The sequence below is a fragment of the Martes martes genome, assembly GCF_963455335.1.
Source record: "Martes martes genome assembly, chromosome: 8".
In the NCBI taxonomy this organism is placed as follows: Eukaryota; Metazoa; Chordata; class Mammalia; order Carnivora; family Mustelidae; genus Martes; species Martes martes.
The window spans coordinates 81,687,049-81,710,480 of NC_137895.1; the positions used below are offsets into that span (position 1 = coordinate 81,687,049).

The 23,432-nt window shown below is 36.2% G+C and overlaps 1 protein-coding gene across 1 annotated transcript in view; it reads left to right on the top strand.

The window, feature by feature from the left end:
- Nucleotides 1-23,432, top strand: part of ARID2 (AT-rich interaction domain 2) — a 163,554-nt gene that overhangs the window by 115,124 nt on the left and 24,998 nt on the right. The window contains exons 15-16 of the mRNA XM_080810039.1: nucleotides 238-3,101; nucleotides 11,476-11,624. Coding sequence (XP_080666165.1) covers nucleotides 238-3,101; nucleotides 11,476-11,624 — 3,013 coding nt within the window. The remainder of the gene's footprint in view (nucleotides 1-237; nucleotides 3,102-11,475; nucleotides 11,625-23,432) is intronic.

The window sequence follows — 23,432 nt, forward strand, 5'->3', positions numbered from 1 at the left end:
TTTAACAAAAAAGCAAAATGAAACTGTATATTTTATAAATTTAAAATGTATAATTTTCCCTTGTGTTTCCAGTAGCATATTTTGCTTATTCTGTTACTCTTAACCATATTTAATATGATGCAAAGTTGTTAGATGTTAATTTCTTAAAGTAATTTTTTCTTGTATTAACTAACAATGCCTATACGCAGTTTTCAGTCATTTCATTATGAATTTTGACTTTTTCCCTCCTATTTTCAGGAATCCCTCATGGACCACAAACTGTAGGAAACCATTTTCAGAGGACTTCTGTTACCAGCCAATCTTCAAATTTGACTGCAACACAAATGTCTTTTCCAGTACAAGGTGTTCATACTGTGGCACAGACTGTTTCAAGAATTCCACCAAATCCTGCAGTTCATACCCACCAGCAGCAAAATGCTCCAGTGACTGTCATTCAAAACAAAGCTCCAATTCCTTGTGAGGTCGTTAAGGCTACAGTAATCCAGAATTCTATATCCCAGACAGCAGTTCCTGTTAGTATTGCTGTGGGAGGAGGAGCTGCTCAGAGTTCTGTGGTTCAGAATCACAGTACAGGGCCACAGCCTGTTACAGTTGTAAATTCCCAGACATTGCTTCATCATCCATCCGTAATTCCACAACAGTCTCCATTACATACAGTGGTACCGGGACAGATACCTTCCGGTACTCCCGTGACAGTAATTCAGCAAGCTGTCCCACAGAGTCATATATTTGGCAGAGTACAGAACATACCAGCATGTACTTCTACAGTTTCACAGGGTCAACAGTTAATCACCACATCACCCCAGCCTGTGCAAACTTCATCTCAACAGACATCTGCTGGTAGCCAGCCGCAAGACACTGTTATCATAGCACCTTCACAGTATGTGACAACTTCCGCATCCAATATTGTCTCAGCAACTTCAGTACAGAATTTTCAGGTAGCTACAGGACAAATGGTTACCATTGCTGGTGTCCCAAGTCCACAACCCTCAAGGGTAGGGTTTCAGAACATTGCACCAAAACCTCTCCCTTCTCAGCAAGTTTCATCAACGGTGGTACAACAGCCCATTCAACAACCACAGCAGCCAGCCCAACAAAGTGTAGTGATTGTAAGCCAGCCAGCTCAACAAGGTCAGACTTACGCACCAGCCATTCACCAAATTGTTCTTGCTAATCCAGCAGCTCTTCCAGCTGGTCAGACAGTTCAGCTAACTGGGCAACCAAACATAACTCCATCTTCCTCACCATCACCTGTCCCAGCTACTAATAACCAAGTCCCTACTGCCATGTCATCTTCTTCCACCCCTCAATCACAGGGACCACCTCCTACTGTCAGTCAGATGCTATCTGTGAAAAGGCAGCAACAGCAGCAGCATTCACCAGCACCCTCACCACAACAGGTACAAGTACAGGTTCAGCAGCCCCAACAAGTACAGATGCAAGTTCAGCCACAGCAGGCGAATGCGGGCGTTGGTCAGCCTGCTTCTGGTGAGTCAAGTCTGATAAAACAGCTGCTGCTTCCAAAGCGTGGTCCTTCGACACCAGGTGGTAAGCTAATTCTCCCAGCTCCACAGATTCCTCCCCCTAATAATGCAAGAGCTCCTAGCCCTCAGGTGGTATACCAGGTGGCCAATAACCAAGCAGCAGGTTTTGGAGTGCAGGGGCAATCTTCAGCTCAGCAGCTATTGGTTGGGCAGCAAAACGTTCAGTTGGTCCAAAGTGCAATGCCACCCACAGGGGGAGTGCAAACTGTGCCCATCTCGAACTTGCAAATATTGCCAGGCCCACTGATTTCAAACAGCCCAGCAACCATTTTCCAAGGGACTTCTGGCAACCAGGTAACCATAACAGTTGTGCCAAATACAAGTTTTGCAACTGCAACTGTGAGTCAGGGAAATGCAACTCAGCTCATTGCTCCAGCAGGAATTACCATGAGTGGGACGCAAACAGGAGTTGGACTTCAGGTGCAAACACTTCCAGCCACTCAGACATCTCCAGCTGGACAATCATCCTGTACTACTGCTACTCCCCCATTCAAAGGTGATAAGATCATTTGCCAAAAGGAGGAGGAAGCAAAAGAAGCAACAGGTTTACATGTTCATGAACGTAAAATTGAAGTCATGGAGAACCCGTCCTGCCGACGAGGAACCACGAACACCAGCAATGGGGATACAAAGGAAAATGAAATGCAGGTGGGAAGTCTTTTAAATGGGAGAAAGTACAGTGACTCAAGTCTACCTCCTTCAAACTCAGGGAAAATTCAAAGTGAGGCTAATCAGTGCTCACTAATCAGTAATGGGCCATCATTAGAATTAGGTGAGAATGGAACACCTGGAAAACAGAACTCAGAACAAATGGATATGCCGGATATCAAAAGTGATTTGAAAAAACCTCTAGTTAATGGAATCTGTGATTTTGATAAGGGAGATGGTTCTCATTTAAGCAAAAACATTCCAAATCACAAAACTTCCAATCATGTAGGAAATGGTGAGATATCTCCAGTGGAACCACAAGGGACTTTAGATGCCACTCAGCAAGATACTGCCAAAGGTGATCAACTAGAAAGAATTTCTAATGGACCTATATTAACTTTGGGTGGTTCACCATCTGTGAGCAGTATACAGGAGGCTCCAAATGTGGCGACACAGCAGTTTAGTGGTACTGACTTGCCTAATGGACCTCTAGCTTCAAGTTTGAATTCAGATGTGCCTCAGCAACGCCCAAGTGTAGTTGTCTCACCGCATTCTACAACCTCTGTTATACAGGGGCATCAAATCATAGCAGTTCCCCACTCAGGATCAAGAGTGTCCCATTCTCCTGCCCTATCATCTGACGTTCGGTCTACAAATGGCACAGCAGAATGCAAAACTGTAAAGAGGCCGGCAGAGGATAATGATAGGGAAACAGTCGCAGGAATTCCAAATAAAGTAGGAGTTAGAATTGTTACAATCAGTGACCCCAACAATGCTGGCTGCAGTGCAACAATGGTTGCTGTGCCGGCGGGAGCAGATCCAAGCACTGTAGCTAAAGTAGCAATAGAAAGTGCTGTTCAGCAAAAGCAGCAGCACCCGCCGCCATACGTACAGAATGTGGTCCCACAGGTAAGTCACCCTGCTCTCAACATTTCTCTTAAAGAGTTCTCACTTGTAAATAGGATTGTAGGGGACTGTCCACTGTTGTTCAACACCTCATCTTAAAAAGGTAATTGTGTCAGCTCACCAGTGTACTCGGGCTCTCTGGCTCCTGTTTTTCAGTGGGTTTTTTTTTGTAATATTAAACAGTTCTCAATTGTTAACTTTAGCACATGGTTTAAAGAATCTCTAAAATTCCGTTATCGACCCAAATTAGTAATTTTGTAGACCCAAGATAGAGGAGCACTTGCTAATCTGACATCTCTTGGAGAATTTTTTAAATATAAGTCAGTCTCCTTGGTCACCTTTGGGTGGAGGGGGATATACTAAGAGCACTTCAAAAGGGAGATTCTGTATTTCATTTTGACAGGAGTATGTTTTTGTGGCTCTTTTCACCATTTTATAAAAAAGATGAATCCCATAAATCCTTTATCAGGTGTTTTCCTGGTATACTTATATATTGACTTAGTTGCCTTGGTTCTTGAAAGACTATTATAATTTCAATTTCTTTCAGCTATTCTGATATTCTTGCTTTTGTGTTTCTTTACTGCTTTGCCCTCCAGTCAGGTTTCTGTTATCCCCTCTTTAATATTCTACTATCCAATCTCTGTTGTACCCTGTAGTCAATAGAAGTGTTCTCTAGGATTAGTGCTACTGAATTGAGGATTCATCCTACCTGTAAAGATTTTAAGGTCAATCTTGTGTGCCATTTCCACTGAACAGTTGTCTACTTAACAGTTGTCTTTAACCTTGTTTTCTGGATGACTTTTTTTTTCTTTCTCTTTCCTAAGTCCTACATAGCCAGAACCTTCTGTGACTATTGCCAACTTTGCTAGCACTCTTCTGACTTTGGTTTCTTCTCCATGCTTTTGGTGTTTAGAGCAGATCTATGGCCATTGCTGGCATTAGTACCAAATCTGGGGGTGGAGCGGGGCAGCAAAATGAAAGATGAAAGAACAAAGAATCCCTTGCTTCAGAACAGTTCATCCACTGATGTGCATCTTTTTTCATGTGAGTGGATAAAACTGGACGGTGCTGTTGGGGACATAATGAGATTTTAATTCATATATTAGTACTGTATTGCTTAGATTTATTTTTATTGCAAGGTACCTAAGTAGGTTGAGTATTCTTTAGTTGATGTGTACATGGCAATGATTATTGCTGAGTTTTAGCAAAAAATACTAAAGCAATTTTCCTCAGACTGCTGTAAGTTGAGTTTTTTTTTCATTTATTAAACACAGTAAAAAATTTTTAAAGTAGTATGGTGTCTGGCATATAGTAAGCATATAGTAAGTTGATTTTTATATTTTTTTCCTTCATTTATAATTTCCCAATTCATCTTGATTAGTTCTTCACTCTGTCTTTTCCTCTCAGATTCTCTTATAATGCTAAATAATAACAATAGACCTAAGCCAAATGAGAGAAAAACTCCATTACTGTGGAATTATCAACCCTCATTTTTGTGTGTGTCCTTAATCTTCCCAGTGTGATTATATTCAATAATGATACTTAAGTAACAAAGAACCAACAATAATACTTGTTAAGACTAGGACCTGTGTTAGGAACTTGTTACTAAAAGCATTTTCTCATTTAATCCTTGGAATAACTCTGTGAGGTAAGAATTGTTATTACAATAGAGATGAGGCTCCAAGCTGCAAAATAATTCACCCAAGGTCACCAACTAATGTGACGTGGTTCCAGGACTGAACCACTTGGGTGTGTGTCTGAAACAGAGATTTATACTCTTAACCCACTTCTCCACTATTTTAAAAGATTTTGTTGAAAAGTTCTAGAAAGCCATTTTATATATAACATATTGAGTATTTGAACTATTATATTACAGAATGTGAGTAGCATTAAATTATAGTTTTAGGACATTAATCCTAAAACTTTTTTCTTTACACATTGGACATATATATATCTAATTCAGTCCATAAAACTACTACATTTTATTTACATATTATTTATTTTATTAAATGTATTAAAATAAAAAAATTACTTTTTAAAATGTGTTCTTTAATATATATTGTCCCAAAGAATATAGTTTATTTAAAATGGCTACATTCTTTATTTTTAAAATTAGTGTTTGGTTGGCAGGTAGAAATTTAAAACTTTGCAAGGAAAAAGAGATAGCATGCATGGTGTCTGTGAGAGTGAGAATTAAAAACCGGGATTCTTACGTGTAACACTTAACATGGTGACTGCTACATAGTTAGGCACTCAGTAATAATAGTACAGCTGCATTTTACCTTCATATATAGGGAATAAAGTACCTATAAAGGCTAAAAAAGATCAACTGTTTAAGATGGGATCATAAATTTCCTTTGAAGGGTCAGCTGTTGGTCTTCTTAAGAGCCTACTAATAGAAAACCATTTCCATTGTTGCCTAGATTCTTCAGATTTCTTTTTTATGGACCTTGATTTAACACATTTTATTCACTATTTGAATTGATATCTTAAAGGAGTAGATGAAATAGAGGATTTTAAATGTTATTTTTCAGCAAAACCTTGTTATTTCTACCATTTCAAGGGGTCTGGGGATGTTCAGGAGGTACCTGGACCCCAAGGAGGGACTTTCAGATTTGCAGAATGTTCAGGGCTAGGAAGACTGCAGAGAGAAGTCCCTGCTGAGAATAGCCAACAGGTATTCCTTCCTACTACCATTGTTCTTTCATGTTTCTTTTCTCAGTTTTGTTCCCTTTCACTCTTATTAATCAACTATATTAATTTCATTACAGAAAAAAAATTAGCAGCAGAAAAGGAGAAAGATCTATGAAAGTAAATGATATAACTGCAGATTTTGTGTTTAAATTGTATTTAGCTGGGTAATTCATATAAATACAAAATAAATTATACCTATTTCAAGGCAAACTTCTTTATTTGTAGCTGTTTATTTTAGTCTGTTGTATTTGTAAGTTATAGGATAACTATTCATGAATTGGTATCTTCTGAAGGCATAAAACTAGTTTGGCACATAAAAAAATAAAAATCAATAAAAAAAGAAAAGTAATTATAAATATTTACCTAAAGATTTGCCTTTTTCAGGAGCATGTAAAACACATGTTGAACAGAACAATAGGTGTTAATCCCATGATCTGAAGACATGCTAAATTCTTGTATATAAAAGTAGTTTACTTAAGGATGTATTTATTTAAGGTGTTTTATCTGTGCTTTTCCTCAGTTCCGTTGAACCATTGCTAATACGGTTCTGTGTCACACTGAATTTTGGTATCTTCCTGGTCCCTTCCTTTCTTTATGATAAAGAGCTTGAAGTTATTCAGCTCATCAGAATGCAGATCTGTAGCCTCAAGGGGGCAGCATTTAGTCATAGCCAAGATCGTTTTAGCAAGAACCCCAGGAATTATCATTTCAATATTTTCTTAAGAGTACTACTGCTTAAATTTGTAGAGTAGTAGCACATTGTAGCACATCGTAAAAACTGAGAAAGGCGTTACCACTAAACATAAAAATTGTTTTTGCATTTTAGTGTGTCCTTATAAGCCAGTCTTGGTATGTATTGATTATCTAGGTTATATACTTCATAAGAGTAAAAAACTTGGTAGTTTAAAAACATGAGGGAATGTAAGAGCAGAAAGAATCTTAGATATTATTTTGCCCCAAACCCTCATTTTTAAAAATCGAAGTTACTTTCCCACACTCACAAAGATCTCTTTTCCAGTGATTTCTGTAATTGTCTTAATTCTGTTCTCAAAAGATCTATACATTTAGACTAAGTATAAACACTTTTATTTCACATTTAGAGTAAATCTAATTTTTGTTCCTTATAACTGCTTCATAGTATCTCTCCTTCCTTGCCTGTGTTTTAGAATATACTTTCTCAGTTCCTTCAAGTAAATCCAAGGTGTCAGGGTGTCTGGTTTATTTGTCATCCTATTTATCTTTAGTCAGTTCTATTTTATAAGTGGCTTTCAAAATCTGTAGCTAGAATTGAACAAACTGTTTCATTATTACCTAGCAAAGAATTTATTTTGAGAATAGATTATGAATTTGTATCTTTCTAACACAGATTGAAGTGTTTAAATTTTTATCTTTCTAAGGTTTTTAAAGTTTAGTACAAAGAACATAAGGGTTTAAGAGCCTCAAATCCCAAGTCTTATATCAGAAAATGTTATCACTCTATGGGCACCTGGGTGGTTCAATCAGTTAAGCATCCATCTCTTGATTTCAGCTCAGGTCATGATCTCAGGGCTCTGTGCTCAGGGAGGAGTCTGCTTGAGGATTCTTTCTCTCTCCTTCTGCCCCTAGCCCTGCTTATGTGGTTTCTCTCTCTTCTCTCAAGTAAATAAATAAATCTTGAAAATTAATCACTGTGATCTAGAATTTTTAGCCATAATTTACTCTTGAAAAGATGATCGAGGAAAGCATCATCTTGAAAAGATAATAGAAGAAAGCAAGGCAATAATAAAACTGCTGCATTAACTTTTTCAGTTAGTTTTACATTGCAGAATAAATCACATAGTTGGTTTGCATCCTTTGTGTAATTTTACTTTTTTGGTTACTCACTGCTGGATTTGTGGCTTTGATTGGGGGGGAAAAACCCAAAACCTGTAATATATATATAAAAAAATAGCTCTTCCTCAATAGAGTAGATGATAGAGAATATTCCTCAAGAGGGATCATTCCAAAAACTATGACTTTGAAACCTACTTTTACATTTACACTTGAGTTAGGGTTATGGCTGATGATGTAGCAATTCATGGTAAATAATAAGGTTAAGGGGCACCTGGGTGGCTCAGTGGGTTAAGCCTCTGCCTTCGGCTCAGGTCATGATCTCAGGGTCCTGGGATCAAGCCCCGCATCAGGCTCCCTGCTCAGCAGGGAGTCTGCTTCTCCCTTTCCCTCTGCCTGCCACTCCCCCTGCTTGTACACTCTCTCTCTCTGTATCAAATAAACTTTAAAAAAAATACTAAAGTTAAGAAAAAGTTAACATATAGCCTAAAAGAAATATATTTTGCGCTACCATGTAAAAGACCTAATTCTTTTTATTAATTAATGATATTTATTTGTTTATTGGGGGAGGGGCAAAGGGAGAGAGAGAGTGAATCTTTTAAGCAGACTCTGTGCTTAGTGCAGAGTGCAGAGCCCATCGCTGGGCTGGGTTGGGTTGGATCTCATGACCCTGAGATCATGACTTGAGCCAGAATCAAGAGTAGGATGATTAACTAACTGAGCCACACAGGCACCTCAAGAATGTGTAATTTTTTTAATAACAAGAGGAAACCTAAAAATATTCACTCCTATGGTCCAAGGAAATATGAGTCTTAGAATTTCTCATTTGGTATATTCTGTAAGTACTTTAATTCTTGGGGTGCCTGAGTGGCTGAGTTGGTTAAGTGTCTGCCTTTGGCTCGGGTCATGTTCCCCGGGGTTCTGGGATCAAGCCCCACTATGGGCTCCCTGCTCAATGGGAAACCTGTGTCTCCCTCTCCCCACCCTCTGTTTGTGCTCTCTCTCTCAAATAAATAAAAAATTTTTTTAAAAGTGCTTTAATTCTTTTTGTTTCAGTGATATATTTAGATCTATTTAATTCTTTTTGTCACTTGTTTATTTTTTATTGTAAAATTTTTTCCAACATATACAAAAGTAGAGCCAAGAAGTCTTCATGTGTCTATCACCTAGCTTAAAATATTATTACCATTTGCCTTTTTAGTTTCATCTGTTCTTCACAATCATTTTCTTTTCTTGGAGTACTTTAAAACAAGTATCAAACATTATTTCATTTTGCCAGTAAATCAGAATCTATTTCTTTAATAGTTACGTACTTTTAACTATTTAGATCTATCTCTCTCTCCAGTACCAAATCACATCTAGCAGAAATAGTAGTGTGTTTAATATTATCTCACACCCAGTTCATTGTTCTCTAGTTGTCTTTTAAAAACAACATGGGTTTGGTTTTTTTAAACAGCTTGTTTGAATTAAGATCCACAAATTTTTACACATTGCATTTGGTTAATGTGTCTTTACTCATTATTAATTTAACAGCTTAGATTAATTTCAGTCATCCTTGCCATATCCCTCATTCAAATCTGGGGTCAAAATACCTTGTGATTATTTGTTAAATTTTCTATGCGACACCAAATAAGAGTTCCACAATGGAAAGAAAAAATAGGTTAAAGATTTGTTAGCACTTTTGAAAATAAAAATAAGCTTAATCTACAAATATATGACAAGATATTCAATAAAATACCTAATTTAAATGGTGATAGAAAAGGGAACCAGAAGGTTCATTCTGAGGGAATTTGATGCTTCTGGCAAATTTACCCTTTAATTAAAATTCTGGGATATTTGTAACTTGTTCCTCTCTAATATTTGTATTTGGCTGAAACTGATTCTCTTGGTTACTCCCCTTATTAGAATTTCTTGGATTTTTGTTGCAATATTTTCATTTCAGGGAAACAATTTGAATAATTCTTTTGATAAGTAGACTAATTCTAATGTTACCTTCCATTCCTTTGTCTCTGATCCCTTTTTTTTTTCCTTTTGTCTGCTTTCTCAGCATCAGTTTTTATGGCTTTAAGAATTCCCAGGAGAATGATTGTCAGATCTGTGTTTCCAGCATTAACTTCTATTAATAGACATTTGTAGTTGATCTGCCACTGTCCCCAAAGCGGACTCACTATCTTTCCTCCAAAGTATAGTTTCCCTTATCTATTTGGACTTCTAGCATATATGTTGCCATTTGTTGGGAATCTAGAACTAGGCTCTTTATCTGTAGTTTCTCTAGTCTTCCCACAATTCCTTATGTTAAGATTTCATTACTTAATAGTTTATAGATGAGGAAACTGAGGATCACAGAGGTTAAAGAGATTGCCCTGAGTCACATAACTAGTTTAAAAGGCAAATTGAAAGTTTGAGTATTGATGTGTCAAGCTAAAAAGTCCACACCCTATCCATGGCACCTGTTTTTCATGGATGCATATGCATGTATATGTTTTGTCACTGACCATATTATAAAATCTTAAGGGTGGGATCAGACCCTATTATGGAAACAACTTCAATCATATCCCAAAAGTAGATTTTTTTTTTTCTTAGAGCTTGGAACTCAAAGAGTCCTAGGACTTCACATTTCTAAACTTTTTTTCAGCATTTTATTCTCTTTTTTCATTTTTATGCTCTAGCCTTATAGCTTATTATCTTTTTTCTAATTATTATGGATTTTAATCTGATGTTTGCAGAAATGTTTAACTAGTTTTGCCCAACTATTTCCAATATTACCTTATAAGTGAATGAGTATATTTAATATTTTTCCAGAGTTTAAATTTATTGCCATTAAACAATGCTTTGAAAATGGTGTGCTACCATTTTTATATGAGAAATTCATTATTATTTTTCCCTTTGTGATACGTTATGAATAAAATCTGAGTTAAGGTTCAAAGAAAATATTTTGCCTCAAGTTGTTTTAAGCCATATTTATGTATTTTTCAGAGAGAAAGGGATAGGCTACAGAAGAAGAAAATATAGCTTATATTTAAAAGACTTATGAATTAGAATTGGAATTAGAATTCTTTTACTTGTATTGTCCACCAAAAGCTGAAACTGGGGGCACCTGGGTGGCTCAGTGGGTTGAGGCCTCTGCCTTCAGCTTGGGTCGTGATCTCAGGGTCCTGGGATTGAGCCCCACATCATGCTCTCTGCTCAGCAGGGAGCCTGCTTCCCTCTCTCTGCCTGCCTCTCTGCCTACTTGTGATCTCTCTTTGTCAAATAAATAAATAAAATCTTTAAAAAAAAAAAAAAAAGCTGAAACTGAAAAACTTTAAAGTTGTTAAAACAGCTTACTATAAAATAATATTTACAACATTCTACTTATGATTACTTCATTTTTAACATCAGAAATTTTCCTTGTGTTTTGCTATGATTGTTTTATGTTGTAGTCATTTAAAAGATCTGAAAGGAAATATATGCAAAGAAAGATTAATTTGCAATTGATTTGTTCTTATACAGAATGTATGTAAGTAAATCAGTGGGTGCACTTATAGTAGATTTACTCCTCATTTTAATCTATAGCTTTGTTTCTGCCTAATTTATTGATCTAAAATTTCTTAATTCTAAATAATTTATGTCCTGTAACATTAACAATGTGATCTTGCCTTTGTGGTTCATATGAAATAAAAGAATCTTTCCTAATTATTTTTATAAAAATAATTATCTTTTTTAAAGAATTTTTAAGAAATAATTACTAACTACACATGTAAATTCTATGTTAGAAGTGCATAACTAGCAATGTAATCATAATTGTCATTATAATCATTTATGCCTATGCTATAAAATATGAATGTCTTTCAGTGTCATGACTCACAAACTGCGTGGTTGTGTTTTTTCACAGAACACTCCTATGACGCCTTCACCAGCTGTGCAAGTGCAGAGCCAGCCTAACACTTCCCAGCCTTCTCCATTCAGTGCATCTAGTCAACAAGGGGATCCAGTGAGAAAACCAGGACACAACTTCATGTGTCTGTGGCAGTCTTGTAAAAAGTAAATGGAAATTTTATTTGATACACATAAATGCTCTTTGTTCTGGAATGCTTTTATATTTACATTTCTGTCATCTCTACTTTTATGAAAAATTCTTTTTGAAACCACTGAAGTCTTTTAGCAAAAATACTTCCTGTTAGGAGGGATGTTGATATAGGTCTAGTGGCACCTGAGCTAAAAAATTTATATAAATGGTAGAAAGAGCTTCATTGCCTAATGGTAGGTTATTGGGGAATGCGTCTCAGTATTAGTTTTTAACAAAAGAAAATCAGCTAAGTATTTGATTTCATATTTGGCTATGAAAAGAGATAGGTTTTTTAAAGTAACTCGAAATTGGTGGTAGCTATCAAATTTTTGTAGCAACTTAAAGATAATAATCTGTTAGGAAGACTGATTTGTCTTAAATTTGAGTTTGGGTTGGACACCCCATGAAAATTATTTTTAAAGTCATACCATCCCACAATTTAATAACTAAGATGACCAGTGAGTACGATTGAACTTCCTAAAACAGGGCTTTCTTATGAAATGCTTGCAAATAATGTTGGTTAAAATAAGATAGTTCTTTAATAGTGCCCAGCCAAGACCCTTTGTTTTGTCACTTTTTAGAGGTCTAGGACTAAGGCACCTGTCTTAATAGACATAATACTCTTCATTTTTTTGGATATCAAAGTTCCATTTCACTTTAACTGATAGCAGAAATTACCATATTCTTTTAAAAATTATATTTGGTGTTCATAATTTTTGTGATATACTACAGACGTACTTTTACTGTAAACTTCATATACAGGTTTGTTGTGGGGTTGTGGCTATCACTATAGAGTAGGGGATTATTTTTTTCTATTTTTAAATTTTTTTTTATTAACATATAATGTATTATTAGTCCCAGGGGTACAGGTTTGTGAATCGCCAGGTTTACACACTTCACAACACTCATCATAGCACATACCTTCCCCAATGTCCATAACCCAACCACCCTCTCCCTACCCCCATACCCCCGGCAACCCTCAGTTTATTTTGTGAGATTAAGAGTCTCTTATGGTTTGTTTCCCTCCCAATCCCATCTTGTTTCATTTATTTCTTTCCTACCCCCCAAACCCCCCACATTGCCTCAACTTCCTCATATCAGGGAGATCATATGATAGTTGTCTGTCTCTGATTGACTTATTTCGCTCAGCATAATACCCTGTAGTTCCATCCACGTTGTTGCAAATGGCAAGATTTCATTTCTTTTGATGGCTGCATAGTATTCTATTACATATATATACCACATCTTCTTTATCCATTCATCTGTTAATGCACATCCAAGTTCTTTCCATAGTTTGGCTATTATGGACATTGCTGCTATAAACATTTGGGTGCACGTGCCCCTTCGGATCACTACATTTGTATCTTCAGGGTAAATACCCAGTAGTGCAGTTGCTGGGTCGTAAGGTAGCTCTATTTTCAACTTTTTGAGGAACCTCCATGCTGTTTTCCAGAGTGGTTGGACCAGCTTGCATTCCCACCAACAGTGTAGGAGGGTTAGAGTAGGGGATTATTTAATAGTGTGCACAACTTTGGTCAGTGCTCATCAGACTTTAAATCTCAACCCAGTAGTGGTGTCATGAAATCATTTTGTCAGGTCTCTACTTGTGGGTTTTTGCTGGTTTTCTGTTGTTTTTTTTCCCAATTAAAAAAATGAATAAGGTTGTATCATGTTAGTAAAGGTAACTATTATTTCCAGCTTTATATGTGTATAGTATAGGCATTTGTGTATTAGATTATAGTGTAAAACTATTTGTCAAAAGGTAATTCAGCACAAGTCAGTGCTTTCAGTGGTCTTTGATTATTTCTTTTATTTGTTTATTTTGACCTTTGTTTTGTTTATGTTGTAAGTTAATTTGAAAGGTTTTTCTCCAAAGTCAACTGTAATCTTTATTTTTTTTAGATTTTCTTTTTGTCTTTTCCTACAAATGGAAGCTAATGGAGTAGGTAGTCACCTAATACTGTTTGTTGACTAAAAAGTTTGAGAATAGTTGCTTTAGATGAAGCACTTTTAGTATTTCAAGAAAAAAAAGTTGCTGGAGTTCATGAGCCTAAATGCCTAAATGCCTAAATGCCTAAATGCACAACACAATTTCCCATCTTGCTACAAGATTTGATCTGTGCCTCTCCTTTGAAAGTCTTTTTTGAATAAGACTCAGCAGGGCTTCCTAGAGCTTGTCACTTTTTAAAGCCAGGTTTAGATGCTGCAATCTCAATTTGATTCTGCAAATATTTACTGAGTATGTATGTGCTAGGAGTTAGAAATAAAAAAGATCATTCTCAGCTTCTATAGAAGCACATCCAAAAACAAACTTATGGTATAAATAAGTGCTATAAAAAGGTAGTTGGCAGCGTAGTGGACAGTTAATGCAATGCTGAGATGGTTAGAAAAGTTTCAGTACAGGAGCGCCTGGGTGGCTTAGTCTGTTAGGCAGCCATTCTGGTTGTGATCTCACCCTCATGAGATCGGAGCCCTGCGTTGGGCTTGCACTTGGCGCAGAGTCTGCTTCAGATTCTCTATCCCTCTGCTCCTTTTCTCTCAATTGTTTGAGTTTTATGAAGAGAGTTTTAGAAGTGGCATTGTGTACTTCCATCCGGAGATATGTAATATCTTTTCTCTTTTTGTGATGTCAGCAGCCATTGAGGATCATCACCTAAATCTATCATTTCATTAAGAGTTGTAAAATGTAAAAGTTCCCCTCTTAGCAACTCTTTTTGGTTTCTCCGAGGCACAGTAAGTTCCTAGAGAAAAGGCTAGGTAGGTCATTTATGATAGCTCTTGCTTACCAGTTTTCAAAATATTGCATTATTTACTTGTATTCTTCAAAGGTGTCCCATGAAGTTTAGATTCTGTTTGGTTTTGTTTTTAGTTTCATTATAAATGAACTTATGATGTTTTCAGTATCATTATAAATGAACTTATGAATTTAAAAATATCTGAGGTATTTTAGTCCATTCAAGTTATTATTTCTTGATGTTTGAATCATCTCATCTTTAACGAGTAGAGGCCTATTCATGCTGGTTCCCAGTTCCTTTGGTTGATCTAGTATCAGTGATCTTAATATGTCTTTAGCAGTTTCCTTGCTCTCTGTTAGACAAAATGTTCCAGCTGCACACATGGCATCAAATTTCTCCGAGGAGGTCTTTTAATGGGAAATGGTATTTAGTCTAGGTTCCAGGGAATATCCATTGTATTTAATTAAGTTTGTTACTGTTCTAGCTAGATGTTTTAGTGACAGACTAGAAAAACTAATGGTTTTTATTTCATGCTTAGGAGGAGCTTCTCAATTCTTAGATCATATATTACACATTTTGTTGCCTTTCACTACTTTAATTTTTTAACTTTTTGATCGATCTGTAATTTAGTTTTATGTATAAAGTATGAATCTAGCTTTATTTTTTCCAAATGGCTAACATATTAGTGTTTCTCTTTTCCTTAAGTGTTTGAATTTCTACCCTTGTTATAATATTAAATTCCTGTATGCTTTGTCTATTTCTGTATTACTTGTTATCCCACTGGTCTCTGTCCTTATTATACCATCAGTTTAAATTTTAATGTTGCATATGGCAAAATTCCTCTCCTAATTTTTCTTTTTCAGGGTGTTTCTCAATTTTTTTCAAGCACTTATCCCAAGCACTTTGCTAGATTTTGAAATTAGAGTGATTTATAAATTGGACTTGGTACATGTACAGATACTTATACTTTAAAATGAACTTTAGAATGTTTCTAGAGATCCAAAAAAAAAGCATGTTGACATTTTCATTGTAATTGCTTTTTTTTTTTAAGATTTTTTTTTTTTATTTATTTGTCAGAGAGAGAACACAAGCAGGGGAGCAGCAAGCAGAGGGAGAAGCAAGCTCCCTACTGAGCAAGGAGCCCAATATGGGACTCAGTCCCAGGACCCTGGGATCAATGACCTGAGCCAAAGGCAGATGCTTAACCTACTGAGCCACCCAGGTGTCCCTTGTTATAATTGCTATTAATGAATTTTTTGGTAGTGTTTGTCTTTTCAGTGTTATGTCTTCCCTTATAAGAAAAAGGTATCAGCTTATGGTATTATAGTGTTTTCTACCCCAGAACAGTTTGAAAGTTTTCTTCACATACATTAATTGTAGAATTTACTGCTAGTCGTGGTTCTTATTTTTTTTGTTGTTGTTGCTGTCATAAAGTCTTATAACTTCTCATATTTTTCAACTGGTGGTTTTTTTCCTATATGTCCTCTTATCCAATTATAATACCTTATATTCCCAGAATAGTTATATAATAGTAGTGATAATATGCATCCTTATTGTTTAAAAAAATTAGTAAGCTATATTTTAGAGCAGTTTTAGGTTTATAGAAAAGTTGAGCACATAGTGCAGAGAGTTCCCATGTATTCCCTCTTCCTTGCAGTTTCCCTAGTACTAACATCTTGTGTTAGTGTGATGTGTATGTTAAGATTGATGAGTAACATTTATACCTTATTATTAGCTAAAACCCATAGTTTACATGAGGATTCACTCTTTGTGCTATACAGTTGTGTGGATTTTGACAGTGCGTAATGTCACATATTCATCTTTACAGTATTCCACAGAATAGTTTTACCACACTGAAGTGCCCTGTTTGATCTGTTCATCTCTCTTTACTGCCTCCCCTCTTTCCCCTGCCTCTGTGCCCCTGGCAACTACTGATTTTCTTACTATCTCTATAGTTTTGCCTTTGCCCAGAACGTTATAAAGTTGGATCACACAGTGCATAGTCTTTACAGACTGGCTTCTTTAACTAAGAATAGAAATTTTAAGGTTCCCTGAGTCTTTTTGTGAGTTGATTGCTCATTTCTATTTATTGCTGAGTAATAATAATTCCACCGTATGGATGCACCAGTCTATTACCTATCAAGGGACATTTTGATTGCTTCTGGGTTTTGGCAGTTAAGAAGTTGCTATAAATATTTGTGTTTAGTTTTGTGTAGACATAACTTTCTTTTTTTTTAAAGTAAGTTTTGCACCGAACATGGTGCTTGAACTTGCAACCCTGAGATCAAGAGTCACATGCTCCACTGACAGAGCTAGCCAGGTACCCCTGTATGGAAATGATTTTTAACTCATTTAGGCAGATTCCTATGGTTACAATTACTTGATTGTATGGTATGACTATATTTGGCATTGTAAGAAACTGCCAAACTATTTTTCAGAGTAGCTGTACTGTTTTGTATTTTTCACCGTCAATGAATGAATGAGAGTTCCTGCCCCTCCACATCCTTACCACTATTCAGTATTGTCAGTTTTTTAGATTTTAGCCCTTTTAATAGATGTGCCTTCATATCTCTGTTGTTTTAACTTGTATTTCCCTGGTAACAAAAGATGTTGAGCATCTTTTCATTTACTTATTTACCACCTGAATATCTTCTTTGGTAGGGTATCCAGATTTAACCTGTTTTTTAATTGGGTTGTTGCTGAGTTTTTAGTAATATATATGTGTTAGATTTTGTCATATCTTTTCTTTCTTCTGCATCTGTTGATATGATCATACGATTTTCCTCCTTTAGCCTGTTGAGGTAACGGATTATATCAGTTAATTTTTGAATCTTGAATCAGCTTTGCATATGCAGTGAAAAAGTTAAATATGCATATTTTTCATCTTATTCTAAGGTATCTATTTAGTGTTCTTACATTTGGCCTAAGAGGCTCAGCAAAGTGGGAGATAGAACAGCAGGGTAGGGGCACACAACGACATAGTGCATCCTTCATTTTTTGTCGGTATATAGTTTTTTTTAATGTTATTTGACTGGATTTGCTAATATTTTTCTTGAGGATTTCTTTTCTTTTCTTTTCTTTTTTTAAAGATTTTATTTGTTTTGTCAGAGAATGAGAGAGAGCACCAACAGGGGGAGCAACAGGCAGAGGGAGAAGCAGGCTCCCCATGAGCAAGGAGCCCAATGCGGGACTCGATCCCGGGACATTGGGACCGAAGGCCGATGCTTAACCTAGACTGAGCCATCCAGGCATCTTTTTTTTTTTAAAGTGGGCTCCACAGTGTAGAGCCCAATACAGGGCTTGAACTCATGACCCTGAAATCAAGACCTGAGCTGAGATCAAGAGTCAGGCACTTAATTGCCTTAGCTACCCAAGTGCCTCTTTTGAGGATTTTTATACCTGTGTTCACAAGAGTTACTGGTCTGTAGTTTTTCTGACTTTTTCTGTATGGTTTTGGTATTAGGGTAATGCTGGTCTTATGTAATGAATTACGGAATGTTCTCTCCTTCTGTTTTCTGGTAGAGATTACAGAGAATTGGTATCATTTCTTCCTTTAAAGTTTGGTAGAATTCACCAGTGAAACCATAAATCATTGGTTCAGTTTTTTCAATAGTTAAGGTTTATTCAGATTATTCTTCTTGTGTGAGTTTTAGCAGATTGTGTCTTTTAGAGAATTGACCCATTCATTTCATAAATTACCAAATTTGTGGCATAGAGTTATTTATAGCATTTATTATCCTTTTAATGTTCATGGGCTCACTAGCAATGAAAGAAGCTTTCATTTCTGGTATTAATAATTTGTGTCATTTCTCATTCTTTCTCTTGGTTAAGCTAGCTAGAGGTTTATCTACTTTATTGATCTTTTAAAACAACCAGTTTTGGTTCTATTGATTTTCTCTGTTGATTTCCTATTGTCATTTCATTGACTTCTACTTTATTATTTTTTTTTATATTTTTGTTTTTAACATTTTTAAAATTTTTTTTCATTTTTTCTATTTTTATATTGTTCCTTTTCTAGTTTTCTAAGGTGGAAGCTTAGATTACTGATTTTAGATCTTTTCTAATATATACATTTCATGCTATAACTTTCCCTCTGTATACTGCCTTAACTATCTCCCACAAATTTGGTAAGTTATAACTTCATTATCACTTAGTTCAAAATATTTTAGAAGTGTGTTGTTTAATTTCCAAATATTTTGGGGTACTCCACCTATCTTTTTGTTAGTGATTTTTAGCTTAATTACATTATAATCTGAGAGCATACCTTATATGATTTCTCTTCTTTTAAATTTAAGTGTATTTCATGTCCCGGAATGTAGTCTATCTTGGTAAACATTCCATGTGAGCATGAGAAGAATGTATTTTCTGTTGATGTTAAAGTATTATACAAATGTCAGTTAGATCCAATTGATTGATGGTGTTCTTTAGTTCAAATACATCCTTACTGATTTTCTGCCTGCTGGATCTGTCAATCGCTGATAGAGTTGTGCTAAGTTTCCAAGTATAATTAGTGGATTTGTCTTTTTCTTCTTGCAGTTCTGTCAGATTTTGCTCATATTTTGATGCTTTGTGTTAGGAATGCAGACCTTAAGAATTGTATGTCTTTGTGAAGAGTTGACCTCCTTATCATTATGTAATGTTTATTACATTTTTTTATTTCTGATAGTAACCGTACTCTGTAGTCTGCTTTGTCTGACATTAGTATAGTTACTCTAGCTTTCTTTTTATTACTGTTGGTGTGGTATATCTTTCACCATCCTTTTATTTTTGGGGGCGGGGTGGAGTATAAAATGGATTTTAATGTTCAAACTAGTATTATTGGTCCCCAGCTGTCAACTTTGAATATGATTTTCTCTTCTTCCCCCCACCCCCAGGTTTTCCTCATATAAGTCAATCCTTTAACTTTTGCTAACTGCCTTTGAAAAAATTTTTTAATTCAAGTGTAGTTGGCTTACAGTGTTATATTGTTTCAGGTTTACAACTTAGCCACTTGACAATTATATACATTATGTAACGTATTCACTATGCTAAGTTTAGTTACCATGTATTATCATACAAAGCTATTCCAGTATTATTGATTGTACTCCCTGTGCTGTAATTTTCATCCCCATGACTTACTTATTTTAGAACTGGAAGTTTGTTCTTTTTAATCCCCTTCACTTATTTTGCTCATTCCCCAACCACCTCCATCACTTTTATAATCTGTGTTTTTATATCTCACCACACATAGTTGGGTTTCATTTTGTTTATCTACTCTGCCAGTCTCTTTATGTTTAGATCATTCACATTTAAAATGATTATTGGTACAATTGCATTAATATTTATCATATTTATAAATGTTTTCTATTCAGTTCACTTGTGCTTTGTATCTTTTCACATGTTTTACTTTCTTTGGTTTTAGTTGAGTTATTTAGCATATCAGTTATACTTCTTCTAAAAACTTATGGTTGTTCTGGAGTTTGAAATACATATTTATGCCTAATCTAGTTTGCTTTCAAACAGCAATATACTGCTTCACGTGTAGTACAAGTACCTTGTAATGAAGTATTCTTACTTCTTCCCTCGTGTCCTTACACCGTTGCTGTCATTCATTTCACTTATCCAAAAGATTTAATCACCAAATACATTGTTGCTGTTACTCTGAACATTTATCAGTTCAGTGCAGTTAAAAATAAGAAAAGTAAAATATTTCATTCTACTTCATTTTCTCCTTCTCCGGTACCCTTCCTTTCTTTATAAACATCCTAGTTTCTGACCTCCACCATTTTTCTTCTCTATGAAGAATCTCTTTTAACATTTCTTATAAGGCAGATGTACTGTGCAAATATACCCTCAGTTTTTAACCTGAAAAAATATTTTTTCTTCACTTTTGAAACAATTTTGTGGACATAAATTTTTTTTTCTTTTAACTTTAAAATTTTCATTCTACTCTTCTTGCTTACATGGTTTCTCAAGAGACATCCAGTGTAATCCAGTGTTGTGCTCTCAGTAAGGTTTTTGTTTTTGTTCTTTTCCCTCCAGCTATTTTCAAGACTTTTTGTCTTTGGTTTTTAGCTATTTGAATATAATATGTCTAAGTGGTGTTTGTTTGTTTGTTTGTTTGTTTTACATTTATCCTATTTGGTATTCTCTGAGTTTCCTAGATCTGTGGTTTGGTGTGTGTCATTAATTTTGGAACATTCTCAGCCATTCTCAGTTCAAATATTTCTTCCACTTTATCTCTTTCCTCTTTCTGGTATTTCTGTTACACATTTGTCAGACCTTTTGTAATTGTCCCACAGTTCTTGAATATGTTTCCTTTTTTTTCTCTTTGTTCTTCAGTTTGGGAAGTTTCTATACATATAAGTTTAAACTCACTGATTCTTTTCTTGGCAACATCCAGTCTATTGATGGTCTCATCGAAAGGCATTTTTTTAAAGACTTTATTTTATTTTATTATTTATTTATTTATTTAAAGATTTTATTTGTCCATTTGACAGGGAGAGATGCAACGAGAGAGGGAACACAAGCAGGGGGAGTGAGAGAGGCAGAAGCAGGCTTCCACTGAGCAGGGAGCCCAATGCAGGGCTCGATCCAGAACTCTGGGATCATGACCCGAGCCGAAGGCAGACACCCAGTGACTGAGCCACCCAGGCGCCCCTATGATTTTATTTTTTTAATTTAATTTTTAAAAATATTTTATTTATTTATCTGTCAGAGAGAGAGAGAACAGAAACAGGGAGAGCTACAGGCAGAGCAGGCAGAGGGAGAAGCAGCCTCCCTGCTGAAAAGGAGCCCAAAGTAGGACTTGATCCCAGGACTCTGGGTTCATGACCTGAGCTGAAGGCAGACACTTAACTGACTGAGCCGCCCAGCTGTCCCTAAGATTTTATTGTTCAAGTACACTCTACACCCAACACAGGACTCAAACCCACAAGAATGATAACAAGTCACATGTTTCACCCACTGAGCCAGCCATTCCTCAAAGACATTCTTTATTTCTGTTACAGTATTTTTTATTTCTAGCATTTTTTTAAAGATTTTATTTATTCATTTGCAGAGAGCACAAGCAGAGGGGGCAGCAGGCAGAGGGAGAAGCAGGCTCCTGCTGAGCAGGGAGCCCAATGTGGGGCTCAACCCAGGACCCCAGGATCATGACACAAGCTGAGGGCAGATGCTTAACCAACTAAGCCACCCAGGCGCCCCTTTAGCATTTCTTTTTGATTCTTAGCATCTCCATTTCTCTGCTTACTTTACCCATATCTTCTTCCATGTTGCCACTTTGTCTGTTAGAGCCCTAGCATATTAATCATAATTGTGTTAAGTCTGCAGTGTGGTAATTCCAAAGTCTCTGCCATTATCTGTGTTTGGTTCTCATGTATGCTTTCTTTCTTCAAACTGGTTTGGATTTGTTGTTAGGTTTTGGTGTTTGGTTTCTGGTTGGTTTTTGGGTTTGTTGTTGTTTTTTTGTTCTGTTTTTTTACATTTAGCATGCTTTGTAACTTTTTTTGAAAGCCCGATAAGTTCTATCAGTTAATGGGAACTGAGGCAAAGAGACCTTCAGTGTTAAGTTTTTGCTTAGGAATTATGCAGCGTTTAATGTTTGCTGTAGCTGTAGGTGTCAGAGGCTTCAGTTTCTTCTAGTGTCCTTTATGTCCCACTCCCCTGTTGTCTTTGGGTTTTGTTGGAAGCTCATTTTTAAAGATTTATTTATTTTATTTTAGCACATATGGGGTGAGGGAAAGAGGAAGGGAATCTCAAGCAGACTCCCTGCTGAGCACAAAGCCCCATGCAGGGCTTGATCTCAAGACACATAAGATCATGACCCCAGCCAAAACAAAGAGTCACATGTTCAACCATCTGAGCCACGCAGACACCCTGAAGCTCATTTTTAAATAGAGTCTGTGTCTTAACAACTCTCTTGGTTTTAATCCTCTGTTATTATACAGGAGCGTTGTTGATGTGGTGATAAGGTATTGTAGATGAGAAGCATTCTATCATCTCATGATTAAATCTAACTTTTTTTAGTGGGCTAAATCTAAGGGCTGTGACTTTAAGAAGAGTTTCTTTTTTTAGATTTTATTAATTTATTTGACAGAGAGCAAGAGACAGATCACAAGTAGGCAGAGAGGCAGGCAGAGAGAGAGGGGGAAGCAGGCTCCCCACCGAGCAGAGAGCCCGAAGCAGGGCTCAATCCCAGAACCCCGAGACCATAACCCAAACCGAAGGCAGAGGCCCAACCCACTGAGCCACCCAGGCACCCCAAGAAGAGTTTCTTTTATTTTCTTTATTTTTCTCCCCTTATGTGAGACAGGGAATCTGGAGGGCTCAAGTTACCTAATTCTCCTTTCCCTAGTCCAGATAAGGCTTTAGTAATTTTCCTTGAGGGGAGGCCCTTGATAAGGAGAAAAGAACACTCTGGGCATATTTAAAATTGACTGCCTTCACTCTCCCCATGCTAGAAAACCCTAAGTTTTCCTCCAGTCTTTACCTTAGGACCCTGGTAAAATTCCTGGAGGTAAAACTCACAAAAGCATGGGCAGCCGCACAGCCCCACCCCCACCCCCTGTCAGAGTTTTTATCTTTCAAGATAATCCATACTAGACCTCCCATCAATTCATCGATCTCTGCTTAAGTATTCCTACCGGTTACTGATTCTGGAAGTTATTTGTGATTCTCTATATTCACCTATCTCCAGTGTTTCAGGGAGGCAGTTTGCCTTGTGACCTCAGTTCTCTGCTGGATTTAAGAAGAATTGGTAATTTTCAGTTCAGCTTTTTTCTTGTTCTGAGGATGGCAGTGACAACTTCTAAGCTCATATGTCTGAGCAAAAACTTGGAAGATACTTGTCCTTATCTTTATTCTTGTTTTTATATCATCAGCATGATGTGGACTATTAGTTTATAACTGAAATATGAAATATGTAAGTATATGTGATTATGTTTTGTGTTTGATCCTTAAGAAATGGGATCCAAAAAATTCTCTATAATAAAAAATACCCATGAACTGCTCTTTTAATTCTGTGCAATTAAGAGGAAAGGATTCAGTGACTCTGGTAAACCAAGAATT